We start from the raw sequence: 19,422 nt of genomic DNA, 5'->3' as shown, positions 1-19,422 counted from the left end.
TTTAATTGAATGTTAGTTGAACAACAGGTTGACTGAAATTACAAAGGGGAATAAGAGGTCCAAAGCCTACAAGGGCCTCCTATCTGCCTCGAATGTTATGCAAGTGACGTGGGATGTTATTGAAAACGTGGGTGCTTCGGAGTTGAAAATAGGTATGCACTGACTGAAATTAGCTCCGACAACTACAATTTTACCTCCAAATGCCAATTTTCAATTTGTGATGGACCGCGAGAACTGATCCATATTTTGTAAACCATACTTGGGTAAAATCGGTACTTCGTCAAATAGGTTACCGTCAACATCAGCTAATTCTACAGCTTTGTAGGTTACGAGAGATCCCATTATTTAAAGGACGTGCACGGCGTTCTTCCACAGCTTCTTATGTCTTTTCAGACTGCTATTTTTTCAAAGATATTTGATTATTGAAGCCAATCCAATTTCTAACACCGATTGTCAACTAAGCTTCAAACTTGGTTGTCTTTTTTAAGATTTATATATATATATATATATATATATATATATATATATATATATATATATATATATATATATATATATATATATATATATATATATATACAATGTCTGCCGTTAATATGCTATCAACTTTTTATAATTCAATATTGCTTTTTATTAGGTTACCCTTTAACTGTTACTTTGACAGGGTCTTCATATTTTAGTTTTAGGCTTTTTTTAAGGTTTGGTTTTTTTTACATTATCTTTGGATTTCTATCAGTAACTTTTTTCGTTTTTAGTATTATGCACTGAGGGCGGTCAAGTGGAGGTCTTGACGGAAATATTTGCATTGTAATCTACGTTTTTCACTGGTTTGTTGTATTATCCTCGTTTCTTTCTTCTTGACGTTTTTTTTCGTTTTGTCATGATTACCCAGTATGGTCTCAGAAATTATTTACCCCAGCGAAGGCACTTGTATGGTACGCTTTTCGTTCTTTTCTTTTATCCTGTTGCTAAAGAATTTCATGTCCATAAAATAGATTCTTGCGTGCCTGGATGACTCGGATCTTAATAATCCAAAATCAGTGCTGTAATTATTGAAGTTAAGCAACAACTTCATCGACCCCTTCATCACACATAAATATACTCCTGGTTTTAATGTATTTGAAATGAACACTTAATCAGCTTCTTTTAGTTACTCTTTTAGTACGGCGCTCCGTACTGCTTATCATGGAAAGATATGTTAGGGACAATTAAGATGGGATTATTGTATATTATTGCTGTGAAGGATTAAGATTAGTCTGTATGTTGAACGTGTTTAATAGAAAGTGAAAGTTGAAGCACAACTGAACAATAAACTAAAGCTGAATTGAACATTATTAAATACAAACTAGACAAAATTCATAGACAATTTTATTTGTTTACCGAAGGTTTGAAGCATAGCTCAAAAGTTGCTACATTGAGTTCAGGCACTTTTCTTATACTTTTCCAGATATTTGTTTATCACTTGCCATGCCTCAATAAATAAAATAAGAACAATTCCGAATTCATAGATGTATATTACAGTTGATTCCTTTGGGAGAAAACATTTGTTTATATCAATACTCTTAGGGCTAATGGTCAAAAGCAAAAAATTAGGATCGTTTCTATTCCGCCAGCTGAAAGAAGCTACGCTCCATTCAGAAATATTAGCCAAATGAGTGACATTACATCCATGATGTGTATGTCCACTGAAAACAAATCGAGGCTGTATTTCATGCAATAAAAGTTCCGTAGCTTCACGGCTTAAACAGTCCCATTTTTCACGGAATTTTACAAGTTTCTCATCCCCTAATGCAACATCCGAACCTTCGCAGATTTTATCCGACTCCCGAAAAAGTGGGTAATGCTGGAGAAGAATAGGGGGCGAATAACTATCGATGAATAACTCTTGAGCTTCTTTGCAGTTCGAATTTTCTTTCAAACATCGAAAGGCTTTTCCCAATTTACGCAATTCCCGTTCTGCAGAAGTACACATCCTGCATTCATCTCCTTCCATGGCAACACTGTTCACCAAAACAAAGTGGTTCCCCTCTATTGAGATCAAATCAACTCCTTTTTTATTGAAAGCGGTTTCAAATCTCTTTCTCAAATAAGGTGTAACTGCATAATGAAACCCAATATCATGATTACCAGCAACCACCTCAATCCTGATTTCCTGCGGGACATAAAATAGCGAATTAAAACGCCTAATATAGTATTCAAACTCTTCGCCAGAGCACCATTTCCCTTCATCAAAAACATCACCCAAAAAGAAAATAACTTGGGGGTGAAACAAATTAATTGCTGATTGAAAGGATCTGTGCATTTGCCATTCCCTTCTTAGTTTATCCCACCAGTGACCCAGCCGGGAACCCAGTAAATGTGTGTCAGCCAACATCATTACCCTTAACTTATTTTCAGTATCGGACGGCCAGCTACAACTCCACAAAACCGCATAATATATCAAATATTCATTGATTAGCAGCAAAAATAAACTTCCAAATATGACGATGTTCATCTTTACTTTTTAAAAATTAAAAAGTTCCTTGCAAGACATTCGGTTTACAACAGCTTCACGCAAAGATCCAACAGTTAGTTCATTCGGCTTCACTTTATAATACTTAGTGATTAGCTTTACGTCACTGTGTAAAGGTAGACTTGTGATGTCAATAATTTCCCATTTAATTATTTCTATGCTTTTCTTCAAGTGTTCTCCTGTCGGGTCATCTACAGTTGCTATCAAAACATATTCGGCGTTATCCGAAAGTCCAAGAGTTTTTAGCGCATTACCAATCTGAAAAAGAGAGAATTCAAGTAAATTAGAAGTAAATTTACTACACACCCGTATTAAATCTACTTGGTCTATGGTATTGGCATACGGCAGGCAAATAAAGGAAACATATACATACAAATAAAGGAAACAGAAAGATAAGACATACATAAGAAGCTTCGCTCGGCCCCTGGAACTGGTGTGTATATCCCTGGTACACACGATGTCATGGCAATGACATCATACGAAATTCCCATTAAAACCAAGGTTCAACCTGCATACAACATACCTTGATTAAATAGAGGTGTACGGAGGTTTGCGCCAAGAAATTCGAAGTTTGCCCTTGTGATTTATGAACGCAGGAACCTTAGTAGTCAAGAAGCGTCGTTAATCTGACACAATACAAATACAGTCATCGCAAACACAGGTCAAAGCGGAAATTGCAGCAATGTTCTTGATCTCATAATACATTTTCCTACAGATAATTAATTCACGGTTGATTCCGCAATTTAGAGGAGGTCCAAGGTGTTCGTCAACACAATTATCGGGATAAAAAAAAAGTACATTCACCCATACGAAGGTGATTCGGAATCCCATCGAGTGGTTTGTGTCGGATGCGCCGCCATATTCATTTTGTAATAAACTTGTCCAGCTGCTTTGATGCTGGTTTGATCATCACTTACGTTGAATGAAGCTTAAGTGAAACATGAGTTGGGGAGCTCCGCAATGAATTCATGCAACATTGAAGGGTACCTAAATTGCAATTAACACTTGCATAGTTTACGACATGTTTATAGGTTAGTGCTAGATTATGAGTCATTACCGTCCAATTACCGTCTGATTCGTTGCCGTTCGATATAAATTTATTCAGTATTATCATACGTCAAACATTTTTCTATGCCTTTTGTTTTAGCTGTTCGGATTGCTCTTGTCGCATTGGATGGTTTAGGTTCTTGGACAAAAAATTCTTCAATTTGATTTTTTATGTTGACATTGAATTCAATATTGGTTGCCTGGAATTCTGTCCCATTGAATTCTGGACATTTGCATCATTTTCGATTGCGATGCGCTATGATTCTCGCTGTTGCTTCGTCTAACCGAAGATTTCACTGTGCATCATTTTCGTTTGTGATTCGTCATGATGCTCTTTATTGAATGTCTTCAAAATATTCTCGGGATTGAAATTCATTAAGAATACATCACGATGTCATACTTTTTCTATGTCTTTTTCATTAGTTGTTCGGATTATGTTTTCGTTTGGGATGGTTCAGGTTCTTGAACAAAATTCCTTCAACTGGATTTCGTATTCAATTTCATCACTAATTTTTTCCTTCTATTCTATTTTTAATAGGAGTTTCGCATGGTGTCGTGACGTCATCCGTAGAACCAAAGGATCAATACGGTCATCCATGGGGGAAAATAAATTTCTCCTAATTCTGGACCTATGTAGATCGTTTTTTCAGGCCAGAAAATGTTAGTGCCCCGATTTTCAGAAGAAATTATACAGCTGTCTTCGAGGAAAAATACATAAATACATATAGTGGATATTGATATAGTGGACAATCTCATTCAACATTGTCCTTTTATACAAGTAAAACATGTAATCTGAAGTGTCTGTCTTTTGTTGTTACAGTGAAATTCCAAACAATCTATTTAGGGTAGGAATGCGAGAATTTATATAATTATTTTGGAATCATGAAAATAGATACAGACTAAAAATTTCAAAATATAAATATATACTTAAAAAAAAGAAGAAATGTGACGCCAGGGTAATAGAGATATGAGGACTGGAGGCCCAAGTCCGTTATTTTCACGAATCAAAGGCTCGAGCTACCGGGAAGGGAGGAAAATAACTCGAAACTACATTTGCAATCCCTGCAAATACTGTCTTTAAATCAAGCAATAATTGTGTATGCATGTATTTATTTTTTCTTGAAAACGACTCCACATTTTTTCGGAGAAATTGTATACTGGGATATTCTGGCCTAAAAAAAAGATATAGATAGGTCAGAAGTTTGAGAAAATTCGTTAAGAGCCTTAATTTTGGAAAAAAAGATTCATGTCAGTGAAGTCGTTTTTGTATACATCAGTATTGTAATGACGTTGTCATACTTGTCATACTTCAGTGGAAAAATTGAAGATTTTCATACTTGGAGAAGTTTACACTGAATTGCTTAAAGAGCAAAATCTGTTAGTTGCAAAAACATTAAAAAAGAAAACCAAAAAGTTGAAGCTTAGTAGAAATCGGTGCTAGAAATCAGACTTGCTTCAATAATCAAATATCTTCGAAAAGACTGAAATATGAAAATACATTTAATTACTTCAAAAACTGGTAATTGCAAAAATATGCGTATATATTTTAACAAAGGATAAAACAATTTAAAAATCTAAGAAAAGGACACCAAAAGTTTGAAGCTTAGTAGACAATCGGTATTAGAATTCAAACCTGCTTCAATAATCAATTGAAAAGATACAGCATGAAAAGACAGATCAGTATGAAAAACTTATCTAAAGGTAGACCCAAAAAAGAAATTTACAAGTATTATAAATGATAATTCGCTGGAAGAAAAAGAAGTTTTTATACCACCCCCTGAACAATTAACAAATTTACAATCTGGCCCATCATGTAAGACAAGACCAATAAGGGCAGCTAAAGCAAAGGTCATTGGCATTTCACAATAGGTGAAAATCAACAACCTGGACCATCAAATGAGACACACCCCCCCCCCCCCCCAAAAAAAAAAGAAAATTTAAGAGTGTTATAACTTGTAATTCGTTGGAAGAAAAGAAGTTTTTGTTCCACCAACTGAACAGCTAACAAATTTACAACCATGAACATCATGTAAGACTAGACAAATAAGGGCAGCTAAAGCAAAGGGCATTGAAAAATTGTCTGAAGTAATGAAAATCCAAAATTAGGAAGAAAGAAAACTGGGGTTACAGCGAGAACCAAGCGAATCAAGCGACAATATGTCAAAACTGACAATGATAGCGAGGAAAATACAAATGATGATTCTTTGGAACCACCTGAACTATCTAACGCGACAAGACCATTTGAACAGCCCAAACAAATCAAATTCACAATGGGTGATAATCAACAACCTAGACTTTCAAATGAGACAGGACCCAACAAACAAAAACTTACAAGTGTTATAAATTATAATTCCTTGAAGGAAAAAGAAATTTCTATCCCACCACCTGAACAATTAGCAGATCTACAATCTGTAACATCATGTAAAACTAGACCAATAAGAGCAGCTAAAGCAAAGGGCATTTGGAAATTGTCTGAAATAATGAATATCCAAATGAAGAAGAAAGAAAAGTGGGGTTAGAAGATAAGTGACAGCGAGAATAAAAACGAACCAAAATTGAAAATGATAGTAATGAAGATTTACTTCGGGATTTGTACACGGATAAGGTCATCAATGCTTACCATGCCTTTGATAACAAAACAAAGTTTCAGCGATATGTATTTCATAATAGCAAAAGACAAGCCGGGGCAAAAGTCGACGTTCAACATTTTACAAAAACTCCAAGCGATGAATTAGCTATAAATAAAACAGCTATAAATAAAATAAGGACAACAGCCTCTGTTAAAAAACAAAGGTTTGGCGTTATGTTTTTCATAATGACAAAAGACAAGCCAAGGTCAAAGTTAAAGGTACAAAAAAATAAAAAACGTGATGTTGCATAGGCACTAATTCTAATTGAAGGTCATCGAAAAAATTGTCAAGTGAGGAAGAATCAACATTTGAATCTTATTTAAAAATGGTAATTATTATGTTTTTCCTCAGTTGCTTTGATGTTCCCATTGAAGTAACTCTAATAGCTTCTTTTCCCTACGTGGATCAGTAGCGACAATTGTACTTATTATTACTGGTGGTGGTTGTATTTGTTTTTAGTTTAGTGTTTTTTCTTTTTATCTTGTGCCGAGGACGCCTAGTTTAGATATAGACGAAAGATCTGCGTGATTTTAATCTTTCATATCTTTTCTCTCTACTGGCCGCAGTCTCGTTTGAGGTTTTTTTTTAGATTTATCTCTGTGTTATTTGTATATTTACTTATATATTTTTTCTCGAAAACTCCATATTTTTCCGGGAAAATTGGTATGCTGGGATATTCTCGCCTAAAAAACGATCTACATAGGTCAGAAATTTGAAAAAAATCGTCAAGAGCCTTAATTTTGGAAAAAAGATTCATGTTACTTACTTCATTTTCGTATACATCATTGCAGTATCGCAATGACGTTGTCACACTTATTTGGAAAAATTGAAGATTTTCATGCATGGACAGACTTACATTAAATTGCTTAAAGAGCAAAAAACTGATAACTGCAAAAATATTTGTATACATTTTGACAGGGGATTACAACGGTTCAATATTTTTTTTCAGCAAACAAAAGCTTAAAGCTTAGTAGGAATCGTTGTTAGAAATCAGACTTGCTTGAATAATCAAATATCTTTGAGAATTAAAAAGATGATTCATGAACAAATACTTTCATGAGCAATAACAAAAATCCCGAACAAATAAATTCACAACGGGTGAAAATCAACAGCCTGGACTATCAAATGAGACAAATCGAAAAAACCCGAGACCCAATACTTCAACAATTAATAAATCTACAACCTGGACCGACATGTTAAACTAGACCAATCAGAGCAGCTAAAGTAAGGGCATTGGCAAAGTGTCTGAAGTAATGAAAATCCAAAATGAAGAAGACAGAAAAATGAAGGTAGAAGATAAGCGACAGCGGAGTAAAAACGTGCCAAAATCGAAAATAATAGTCATGATAATTGGGTTTGGGATTTGATATGGGTAACTTAACTCTGCCTTACCCTGCCTTTGTTAAAAAAAAATTAAGTTTATGTGATATGTATTTCATAATGGCAAAACACAAGTTGACGTTTAACATTTTATAAAAACTCCAAGCAATGAAATAGCTATAAATAATGACATTAGAGTTTATACGGGCGTTAGCCAAGAACCTGATATTATATCAGCCATGTGTTAAAAAACAAAAGTTCAGCGTTATGTTTTTCATAATGACAAAAGACAAGCAAAGGCAAATGTCAAAGGTCCAATAACAAAAAAAGTACTTGTACAAAGGCACTAATTTTAATTTAAGGTTATTTCAAATGTTTAAGGGGTTGATTGATGAAAATGAAGCACAGATAAATGAGATTAGAAAACTAGCGAAGGTGAGAATCGCAACAGCCAAAGAAAAAGACATGGTATAAACGACAGTGAGAATCACATTGACTTGTAAACGAAATTTTGAACAGTGATCCGTGGTTGGAAACTAGAAAAAATGTATTTGTTTCCTATAACGCATTGAGAAATTAAATAAGATGATGTATGTATCTAAACTGCTAAGGCAAAAGGCGTGGAAAAAACTTTCTGAGGTAAAGATGATCAAAAATCGACAATGAAATCTACGGAAGAAAAACAAGGAAAAGCGATGACTTGCCACAAAAACGACCAAATAGGTCAGGGCTTTAATAAAGAATTCGTATTTTTCACAGGGTGACTGTATCGAACCTGTGGTGACGTCATGACATTAAGAAAAGGCTCAAATTGTCTGCGGTTAGAAGACAAGCGACAATGAGAATCAACATATAGAAGCCTGCCACGTGCCGAGTGCTGGGGTACTCTCGGTACTACATACATAAATACACAGTTGCTCATTTAAAGAAAGTGTATTATAATATGCGTTAAGTCACACATATTAAGCTGATTCCTAACTGATTGTTAATTTCGTTTACTTGCATACGAAATTGACACATCTCATAGATCTACCTTTTAAATTTTTAAATATAGTTAATGCGCCAAGTATTTGGTATGTTTCATTTTTTTATATATCTTTAATATATTAGCACTTTCATGTCTTTTGACAGAATTAAATTTTCCGTCGCTATGGTCTAAAGTTTGTTCTTGACTAGGTCGCGTCTGACGCCGCAATAATAAGATACATGCAGTTCATAAGTTGGAAAAACAACTGAGATATAGCTGTTATGTAAAACAGCAATTTGTGGATGATATTATGGAATTGACAGTGAAGGAAGTTTAAAAATTGTACTACAAATTCCACTCTTATTCAAATTTAATAGACACATGATCTATTACGGAATTTTGCATATGGTAATGTTGCTTTACAAAAAAAAATCTAGTCATTTACTGGCTTGTACAATTAGATTCCACTAGTGTATAAAATTTTACTAGTCTATATTGTACTAATCTTACTTAGGCCAAAGACATATTATAGATGCACTTGCAGAAAAAAAAAAATTAAGATCAGTCTTCAAAGCCACTTTCAGAGAATTACGAAAGGGATGCATGATTGATTACGTGCGTAATTCCATTTTATCGACAAACTTTATCTATAGTTTGGCTCGGGCATTAGACGCACCTTTCTATCAGGAGAGAGGCAATATAGGATTTCAGTATAAATACTTTTAGTCTTTAATTGCAAATTAGATCTGTTCTTTAAAGCAAGTGCCACAGCATGCTTGATATGAAACTCGTCAAGTACCTAGAAAAAAAAGAAGTTATTAGAGGGATTCTTGAAATAGCATATCACTGTGAACATAATAGCTTTGATTCTGGAAAGCGCCATAGAATCGGGGGGTGCGCCAATCAAACATAAATACATTTTCTGAATGATCTGACATTTGAATAAATAGACGAGAAATTGGCATCTGACTTTTTTTGGCAAGCGTCATTTACACTAAATTATTATACTGTGATAATTCATATTTTATGTTATTACTTGATGCTCCTGCAAATGTCGTTATCGAACTGTTGCATCCGTTTAGGCCACATAGTACAAATTATTAATATCACGCATATACATAGTTTTATTTTTGATATTAGCCTGGGATTTCGGAGGACTGAAGACAATCCGAGAGGAAAGTATAATTAGCCCATGGATAATCCAGAGTTTGTTGTGTTTCGGTTCCTTTGTGTCTGCTTTATAAAGAACGAACAGTCGTAGATACTTAGGGGGCTCAATCGATCAGAGATCAAAGGTTCTAAAGCAACCAAAAGTAATCAGAGAGCACACTATCCCTTCTGTACCGTTTATGACCAATTCCTGTAGCTGCCATTCCCTTCGTCATTGTATTGGATAGAAATTTTAAGATTGAAAGTTTATCCATGGTCAAAACTTCAAAAGAATACGTCTCCAAGGGTGACATAGCCCACAAAACCAAAGGGGAAAGTGCTCTGAATTATTTAAATGGTCTATTCAACAGAAAATAAAAGATAAATGGATATCAAAGAAAACAAGATTTCTGTACTGTTTTTTTTTTTTTTTTAAACAGAAAACATTTGTTTGGCTGGTATAAAGAGGGTTTCAAACAGTCATTACCTGTTTTCCCTCTTCCGGGTCTCAAACTAATTGAATGCAGCTCCAGCTGCCAGGCAGGATTGATCATAAATAAATAATGGAGAATAAAAGACTTCCCCTAATATTTACCCTCAGGGGCAGTCTTTACTCCATAGGTCGTCGTTCTATGACCAAACTGTTTACGGCCAAAAAGGTGACAATGTCAAGGATTGTATGACTGGGAGTATAAAGTTCCTGCAACGTCATGGGAGAAATTCATCTAGTTCTTCCCTCTCCATTACCAAAAAAGTCTAAATACGCGCCTGACAGAGACCTCAGCAAGCTGATGCCCTTATTTGAGCCGGATTCCAAGCTCATTTGAATCTTTTATAAGTTGGGACAAGTACAAACTTATTTTAAATCGCATCTTCCGGGTAGCAGAAGGGCTGGAGGCATAAGCATGGAAAATTCTTCTCATGCCTTAGCTTTGCCAGTTGCCATTTTTTTATGACCAAAACTCATTTTTTGGCAGTACTATAGTCATTTTTTACTCTATTTGTTATCAGTAGATCAGAGTACCTATAAAATTCCAATAGTATTTTTCAATTGCTATTTTACTCCCTTTTAAAAGGAGCCTAGCCTACGAAACTATCTTACTTTCCTTGTAGAAACCTGGGTATCACAGTAGGGGCGGGTCCAGGATTTTTTTTTTAGCGGGGGCGCATAATAGGTTGCTCTAATAAACTTACGAACAAAGAAATACGAGCAATTTAAAGGGAGCCTCATCAATTATGCGTCGTAGGTGGGTAGTGGAAATGATCGTAAATTTTATCTAAAATCTGGCGAGGGTTAAAGTTCTAATAAATCTGTTGAAATTAAAATAACGTAAAATATTGATGCAAAAAAAGGTGTTATAACTCCCCCTCCCCACCATAAAAAATAAAAACCTGTTCACCCTCTACAGAAAAATATCATATTTAATATTTTCTGTACAATTTTTAGCCTTTACACTTCTGACCACTACAGCGAGTGAGTTAAGCATGGTATAGTCCAAAAAAAAAAAAGGAAAAAAAACCTTCAACCATCATTTGGAGTCATGCATTCTTTGTGACTGTTTGAATAGGTCAAACCATTTAGCATGTCGCCTAACTATATGGAACCGCTTAGTAATTATGGTGGTAATCAAGAGTAGAAAATGAGGATTAAGATACAACTCGTATTCTTCAATGCAAGTACCACATTTAATATTTTCAGCACTAAAGATTCAACGCTTTGTCCAAAAAAAGATGAGAATTTGCGACATATTGACTCAATCTCAGATTTTAAAGTTTGAAGATCAGAAGCAGAACTTGAATTTTGTAGCACGAACACAATTAGTGAATAAAATGTCATTGACGCATCGGAAAATCTGTCGGTAATGTAAGAAATAGCGTAATCTAGTACCGGAACATAAACAGATCTTTTCTAAGAAAGGAGGACATTGTCTTCGTTATCTCGTGCGACATTGGGGTAATTTGAACGATAAGTTTTTTTTTCCATCCTTGGAATGCAAACAATCAAAAATATCATCATACTTTTCCCTCTTTTTATTTGAAAGCTTTAGGGTTTTGGATATTTTTCTGTGGCTGAAAATAAATTTAATGTTTACTTCTGAAGTAATCTGCTCAGTGCAAGAGTTGTGTCAGTTATGTCACTCAAACAGTAAACAGTAAAAATAAAGTCGTAGATAAAATTGCGCACAGCAAACAATTGGCTTCAGTCAATGAACAACTCTCACGCCATGAAGACACAGTTCTAAGTGCTTCAACTATTTTAGGCATACCATCTCTGAATCGCAATATACTTTCGTGACGTTCAACCCAACCAGTTTTGCAGCAACCTTGTACATGATGACTTAAAACATTTTTAAGGACAAAATTTCGTTTTTCTGATGCACTAAAAAACAAGAGCTAAGAGCTCATATGGCACTTGTGACGAGGCGAGAAGAGCTAAGAGATCATATGGTATGAGCTCTGACAAAATTCTATGAATCAATAGATTGATTTAAAAAGGAAAATAAGAGGCGTAATGCCGGTCAAGATTTAAAATAAGAGCTCTGAGTCACAAAGTCCTTCTAAATATCAAAATTCATTAAGATCCGATCACCCACTCGTAAGTTATAAATACCTAATTTTTTCTAATTTTTCCTCTCCCTTTTGCCCCCCAGATGGTCGAATCTGGGAAAACGACTTTATCAAGTCCAATTGTGCAGCTCCCTGACACGCCTACAAATTTCCATCGCCCTAGCACGTCCAGAAGCACCGAACTCGCCAAATTACTGAACCCCTCCCCCCAACTCCCCCAAAGAGAGCGAATCCAGTACGATTCTGTCAATCACGTATCAAGGACATTTGTTTATTCTATCCACCAAGCTTCATCCCGATTCCTCCACTCCAAGTGTTTTTCCAAGATTTCCCCCTCCAACACCCCCCAATGTCAAAAGATCTGGTCGGAATTTGAAATAAGAGCTCTGAGACATGAATTCCATCTAAAAATCAAATTTCATCACGATCCGATCATCTATTCGTAAGATATAAATACCCCAATTTTCATGTCTTCCAAGAATTCCGGTTTCCCCCTCCAACTCCCCCGAATGTCACAGGATCTGGTCGGAATTTGAAATTAGAACTTTAAAGCACAAGATCCTTCTAAATATCAATTTCATTAAGATCTGGTCACCCTTTCGTAAGTTACAAATTCCTCAATTTTCAAAATTACCCCCCCCCCAATTCCACCAAAGAGAGCAGATCCGGTCCAGTTATGTCAGTCACGTATCTTAGACAGGTTTCTATTCTTCCCATCCAGTTTCATCCTGATCTCACCGCTTTAAGTATTTTCTAAGATTTCCGGTCCCTCAACTGCCCCCCTCCAATTACGCTTGATCCGATTGAGATTTAAAATAAGATATCTGAGTTACGAGGTCCTTCTAAATATGAAGTCTCATGAAGATTATTTAATCTTATTTTTCAGAATTACCCCCCCCCCCCGCAATTGATCGGATCCGTTCCAATTATGTAAATCACGTATGCAAGACTTCTGCTTATTTTTCCAACCAAGTTTCATCCCAATCCCTCCAATCTAAGCGTTTTCCATCATTTTAGGTTTCCCCACCCCAAACTTCCCCCAATGTCACCAGATCCGGTCAGGATTTAAAATAAGAGCTTTGAGACACGATATCCTTCTAAATATCAAATTTCATGGAGATTCAATCACCCGTTCGTAAGTTAAAAATACCTCATTTTTTCTAATTTTTCAGAATTAACCCCCCCCCCAACTACCCCAAAGAGAGCGGATCCATTCTGGTTATGTCAATCATGTATCTAGAACTCGTATTTTTTTTTCACCAAGTTTCATCCCGATCCCTCCACTCTAAGTGTTTTCCAAGTTTTAGGTTTCCCCCTCCCAACTCCCCCCCAATGTCACCAGATCCGGTCGGGTTTAAAATAAGAGCTCTGAGCCACGATATCCTTCTAAATATCAAATTTCATTGAGATCCGATCACCCGTTCGTAAGTTGAAAATACCTCATTTTTTTTAATTTTTCAGAAATACCACCCCACCCCCCCAACTACCCCAAAGAGAGCGGATCCGTTCCGTTTATGTCAATCATCTATCTAGGACTTGTGTCTATTTTTCCCACCATGTTTCATCCCGATTCCTCCACTCTAAGTGTTTTCCAAGTTTTAGGTTTCCCCCTCCCAACTCCCCGCCCCCGTCACCAGATCCGGTCGGGACTTAAAATAAGAGCTCTAAGACACGATATCCTTCTAAACATCAAATTTAATTGAGATCCGATCACCCGTTCGTAAGTTGAAAATACCTCATTTTTTTCTAATTTTTAAGAATTACTCCCCCCCCAACTACCCCAAAGAGAGCGAATCAGTTCCAATCATGTCAATCATGTATCTGGGACCTGCGCTTATTTTTTCCATTAAGTTTCATCCCGATCCCTCCGCTCTAAGTGTTTTCCAAGATTTTAGGCTTCCCCCACCTCCAACTCCCCCCAATGTCATCAGATCCAGTCGGGATTTAAAATAAGAGCTCTGAGACACAAAATCATTCCAAATATCAAATTTCATTCAGATCCAATCACCCGCTCATAAGTTAAAAATACTTCATTTTTTTCAATTTCTTCCGAATTAACCGGCCCCCCACTCCCTCCCCCCAGATGGTCAAATCGGGAAAACGACTATTTCTAATTTAATCTGGTCCGGTCCCTGATATGCTTGCCAGATTTCATCGTCCTAGCTTACCTGGAAGTGCCTAAAGTAGCAAAGCCGGGACTTTAGGTTTTCCCCCTCCAACTCCCCCCAATGTCATCAGATCCAGTCGGGATTTAAAATAAGAGCTCTGAGACACAATATCATTCCAAACATCAGCTTTCATTAAGATCCAATCACCCGCTCATAAGTTAAAAATACTTCATTTTTTCTATTTTTTGCGAATTAACCGGCCCCCCACTCCCCCCCCCCCCCCAGATGGTCAAAGCGGGAAAACTATTTCTAATTTAATCTGGTCCGGTCCCTGATACGCTTGCCAAATTTCATCGTCCTAGCTTACCTGGAAGTGCCTAAAGTAGCAAAACCGGGACCGACCGACAGACAGACAGACAGACCGACAGAATTGGCGATTGCTATATGTCACTTGGTTGATACCAAGTGCCATAAAAACTTGCAACTTCTTTAATACTACCTACAGTATTTCTGACATATTGGCTTTTATTGCACTTGGAAATCGATAGGTTAAAAGCATGATTTTTGCACCCACAGAAGCTGCTTCTTTTAGCAACTTTTTGGATCACTGATACTGCCCCTTGCATTTCAGAAATGCTGACACTGCATCCAGCACAGCTTATGCCAACATAATTGTCAAAGATTAATCCCATGTCTTCCATTAGCTTGAGCACAGACTTGCCTAAAATTTCACCAGTAATGGTTGGTTCATGTTTAGTTATACCCTTATAGTTCGTTTCGTTAAGGTCCATAAATCCAATAAACTCTTCTACATTAGTACTATCATATACATAGTGCAGAGAAAGATTAAGTTGTGAGGTATATGATGCATCCGTGGTTTCGTCGAATATCACACTATAAAATTCAGCTTCGTGGACTCTTGCTTTTATAGTACTTGAAATTTCTTCAGCACAACATTGTATGAAGTCATTTGCCGTCGTCTTACTAATATACCCCAACCCCAAATCCACCACTACTTCAGTGGGGGCCCACCTGGATCCACCCCTATGTGAAAGTCTCCTAATAATGCCATATTTATTAATGCTATTTATTTAATGCCATATCATGAAATTGCCTATTTGTTCCAGCAACTGTATGTAAGATTCATTATAGTGACTACACTTGCCAACAGGGACATTTTCCACTATGACGGATACTTCACTTTTTTTAGCTGATAAAGTGTGCAACTAAGATCTTATTATTAAAACCTTCCCAACATAGGGAACAGGTTGTTCAACATTCCAATTTAAACAGAAATCAATATATTACACTAGACAAAATCTACCAGAACGAACAAAACTCAGGAAAAAATATTTATTACTGTACATAAGATCCAGTGCAATGATATGCAGTTACCTAGGTTACAATTCCCCGGAGGGGTGTCCCTCCTCAAAGTGACAATGCAAACCTGTTTGCTGTCACATGTCAATCTAAGCCTACTTAGGAAGGCCCCAACATTTCTAAGGTTGCAAAGGTAGGATTTCTCTTCCAGAAATGGGGACAAAAAAGCTTATTGTAGCCTATTTTTAACCCCCTAATTTTGTCTATAGATACAATCCTGAAACTTTCATGAAATTCAATTAACGGCTGACATTTGTGATGTTTTTCAGGTTAAAATACCCATAAGTTTCCAAATATAGTGAAATTTTCGTTTTAGTTAATCAGCACAGTCTTTTCCGCTTTCACACCTTTGCTTTCTCAGGTCTGTCTGCCTTTTTATACTTTGATCATGAATTGTCTAATTAGAAGTTTTCACTTGGTTTTTGGGATGTCATTTTGGTAATATTTTATTAATATTTGCACCAACACCTTGATTTTACAAGAAAAATATTTATGTCTTGAGTGTATATGAATTAAAAGTGTAGAGTAATTTTTCTAGGCAAGATGTTGTAGTTACCTGGCTGCCAGGGTTTAGAAATTAAATATAATATCTAATTAATGTTCCGTAATGAGCCTCTAGTGAATCAGTCCATTGTTCATGTTTTTACCCTATAAAAGTTTTTTTCTTTAATTAATAGCAAAGCAAGTTAGAAATTTGTAAATAGTCTAAGCTAAGGCGAAGCTACAGATGATTTGACACAAATAGGTTTTGATTTGGTGCCAAATCTTGACTTGTTGCAAAAGAAAAAATATTTCCAGCCTAAATAATTCTAGTGACCTGACGTAAAAGTGACATAAATTCAAGCTGCAGACTGACTCAGAGCAAAAACGAGCTTATATGGTGCTAGTACAAGCCAACTTCCTTTGGATAAATCCTTAAATTTTATTCTCTGGATAAAATTGCCCTCTTCTCTGCCCCTCCCCCAGATTCACACCATCAATGCAAATATTTATGGAAAACCGCTTTAGTATTTTGCAATACAATCTACTGAAGAAAACAAAGCACTACAAAATATTTTTATAGCAAATCATCCAACAAGATGCATATTATTACACAAAAAGATTTGAAATTTTTAGATATTTACTAATATAGATAAGAATATTAAATTTAGTAGGAGTTTTTGCGCAATACTTGAAGCCATAAAATAGATAAAAACTCAACACTCCACACAAGTTTCTGAAATTATTTTAAACCCAAATTTCGATTTGTGCTTTCTAAGTTATAAGCATTGAGGGATGAATATACTGGAACACCCTGACACTTTGTTTTAATTGAGAGATTCAGAAAAGCACAACATTGTTTACTATTGTTCTTTCCTGTCTCAAGTAAAGCAAAAAACTTACCAGCTTTGGACTGATCAAGCTGCATTTCAGTGAAGAATCTAAAATCAGGTTTCTTATTTCGCTTGTTGATAATCCAGCACCTGTATTGGCTGCAAGTACTAGTTGAACACTATCCTCCATGTAATTTTTTCCTGTAAGAAATCCAGTTGCAATTTTTTTGACGCAGTTATGCAATGAAATAAGTGGAGTAATTTATACTAAAAAAAAATACATAAAAAGAGCTTAAGCATACAACTCTTAAAAAAGCGCAAAATAACTGGGGTAGATAACTCTGAAACAAGAAAAGAAATACAAAGATTGTCCATCTAAGCAAACATGTCTACAATAATTTTGCCAATCTAAAGCTGTTGCTAGAGATATATCCAGCAAATCCCCCATTAGCTCTTGAACAACACCAGAGTTTTGAACTTTGCATGACAAAAGTGTAATTTCCGCAATTTGTCTTATTGAAAGCACTGAGTTCCCACATCCACTCCCTTTGTGAATAGATTGTTTGAAGTTGTATCTTATTATTTTTTCCAATTTTACATTTAATTCTTGCTCTTTGACATTGGAAACTATTAACTGTTTAAATCAAAACAGCACTCCTTAACAAAAGTTCCAAAAGAACTTTATTTGGAAAAATACTGTGATCTGTGGATAATTGCAGCATGTCTACTTCAAATAGATAAGATACTCTGAAAGACATTATTCTGTTTCATACATTCCATAAAAATTATCCTGCAAATTTATAATTTCATCTGTTTACTCAATGATAGTCATCATTACAGCATCTAAACTTGTTGGGGGGTTGACTTACTTGCTGTTGTGTTGATTGGTTACTGTGCTCTATTCAAACAAGGATGTTACCTGTTTTATTAGTTACCGTATGGTTATGGAGTGGTGGTGTCTTCCTTCCTTCCTTATGCTTTGGTCGAAGGATTTCACTTGTCTTTTACGACCTCTTCTTCCAGTTAGCGAACGGGCCTCCAAAGATGTTTTCATCACGAGGTGACGCTGATCTCTTAGGATTTTGACTCAAATCCCTTTTGGCTTTCTCTCTCTTTCTACGGTTGACGTCTACGTCTTGGTGAGAATGCGCCTTAAAACGTAGTATATTTCGTTTTACCACGTGTCTGCAGTACTACAAAATACTATTATAGTACTATGCATATTAATCCAAATGGAATGGATGGTGAAAATGTAATGGAATCACAAGGTGACGTTGGTATCCTTCAGAAACTCCAAAATCTCTGAGAAAATCAGAGTTGTAGAACTCTTTGATAATGGATTTTTAAAGTGTAGTGCTGCTACAGTAGGTTGCAATCCTGGGTCTCTTATTTTATCTAAAAGCTTTCTTCTTTTTGGAAAAAGGTCCTGACAATCAAATAGAATATGTTGTAGAGATTCTTCCCGCTGGTAGCAAAACCTACACAATGGGCTTTACGACTGCTTGCCTCTATATTTATCTTTATTCAAATAAACTGACTCAGCTCGGATTCGAAAATAGGTAGTTCTGGCAAATCTAGATTGAAATGGGGAAGAAAGCTGTGGAGATAATTTGGTCCAAATACGATTGATTCTGCTCCTCATTATATCTCTTAGGATTTTTTGATTAGACTCATATTTGCTATCTGCTGGCTGTTGTGCAGTCTCATCTGCAACCTCATCTCCTTTGACTCCACAGTGGCTGGGTACGTGCTGAAACTTAACTCTTATTCCTTGTCTGGAAATTTGTAGAAGGGAATTCCTAATTGCTCATAAATAAGTCAGGAGCTTCCCGATTTATTTTTGAGACCAGCTGGAGCGCAGATTTCGAGTCACTAAAAAAAGCCACTTTTTTATGGTGGGAGGGACTGCAGGAGAGTATTTAGTGTCATTTCAATGACTTTCAGTTCTGCTGATAGAACTGAGGAGCCATCAGAAAGCCTGAGGAGCAGCTTCAAATTGAAATCTGGTATGAATACGCCTGCAACTGTCTTCCCTTCTCTTAGCGATCCATCTGTATATACTTCAAGGTAATCTAGGTAATTCATTTGTTTACATCTTGAGAATAGCTGAAATATTAACTGTTGTGGAAGGTTATGCTTACTGTTAGGGATCAGCTCTAGAATGACTTGAGGGGCAGCCATTCTCCAAGGGGGAGGGAAATCTGGTATAAGTAGAGAATTAGATACAGTCTGACTTCTCTAATTCAAAATAGTTTTTTTTAACAGCTTTTTGAATCCAGAGGGTAATTTTCGGGATGTGCTTCTTAAGTCTTCAAGTGTGTGGAAGTGACAATGTGTTTAGGACCAAAAGCTTGGATCTTCACGAAGTACTTTGTTCATAGAATCTTCCTTCTCTCTTCTATTTTTGGGACCGCAGCAATTCGCCTCA

The 19,422-nt window shown here is 36.0% G+C and overlaps 1 protein-coding gene across 10 annotated transcripts in view; it reads right to left on the bottom strand.

Annotated features, from left to right (window-relative positions):
- Nucleotides 1-1,355: 1,355 nt before the first annotated feature.
- LOC136029406 (metallophosphoesterase 1-like) overlaps nt 1,356-19,422 on the bottom strand; it is a 30,956-nt gene continuing 12,889 nt past the window's right edge. For all 10 annotated transcript variants that reach the window (XM_065707775.1, XM_065707828.1, XM_065707783.1 and 7 more), the window contains exons 2-4: nt 17,065-17,195; nt 9,153-9,275; nt 1,356-2,770 (exon numbers count right to left, since the gene is read on the bottom strand). In XM_065707775.1, the coding sequence (XP_065563847.1) occupies nt 1,421-2,494 (1,074 nt within the window). In that variant the 5' untranslated portion in view covers nt 2,495-2,770; nt 9,153-9,275; nt 17,065-17,195 and the 3' untranslated portion in view covers nt 1,356-1,420. The remainder of the gene's footprint in view (nt 2,771-9,152; nt 9,276-17,064; nt 17,196-19,422) is intronic.

Source organism: Artemia franciscana, chromosome 1 (assembly GCF_032884065.1).
Source record: "Artemia franciscana chromosome 1, ASM3288406v1, whole genome shotgun sequence".
NCBI lineage: Eukaryota > Metazoa > Arthropoda > Branchiopoda > Anostraca > Artemiidae > Artemia > Artemia franciscana.
The sequence above is the reverse complement of the archived record's forward strand: the minus strand, read 5'-3'. Positions and strand labels throughout refer to the sequence as shown.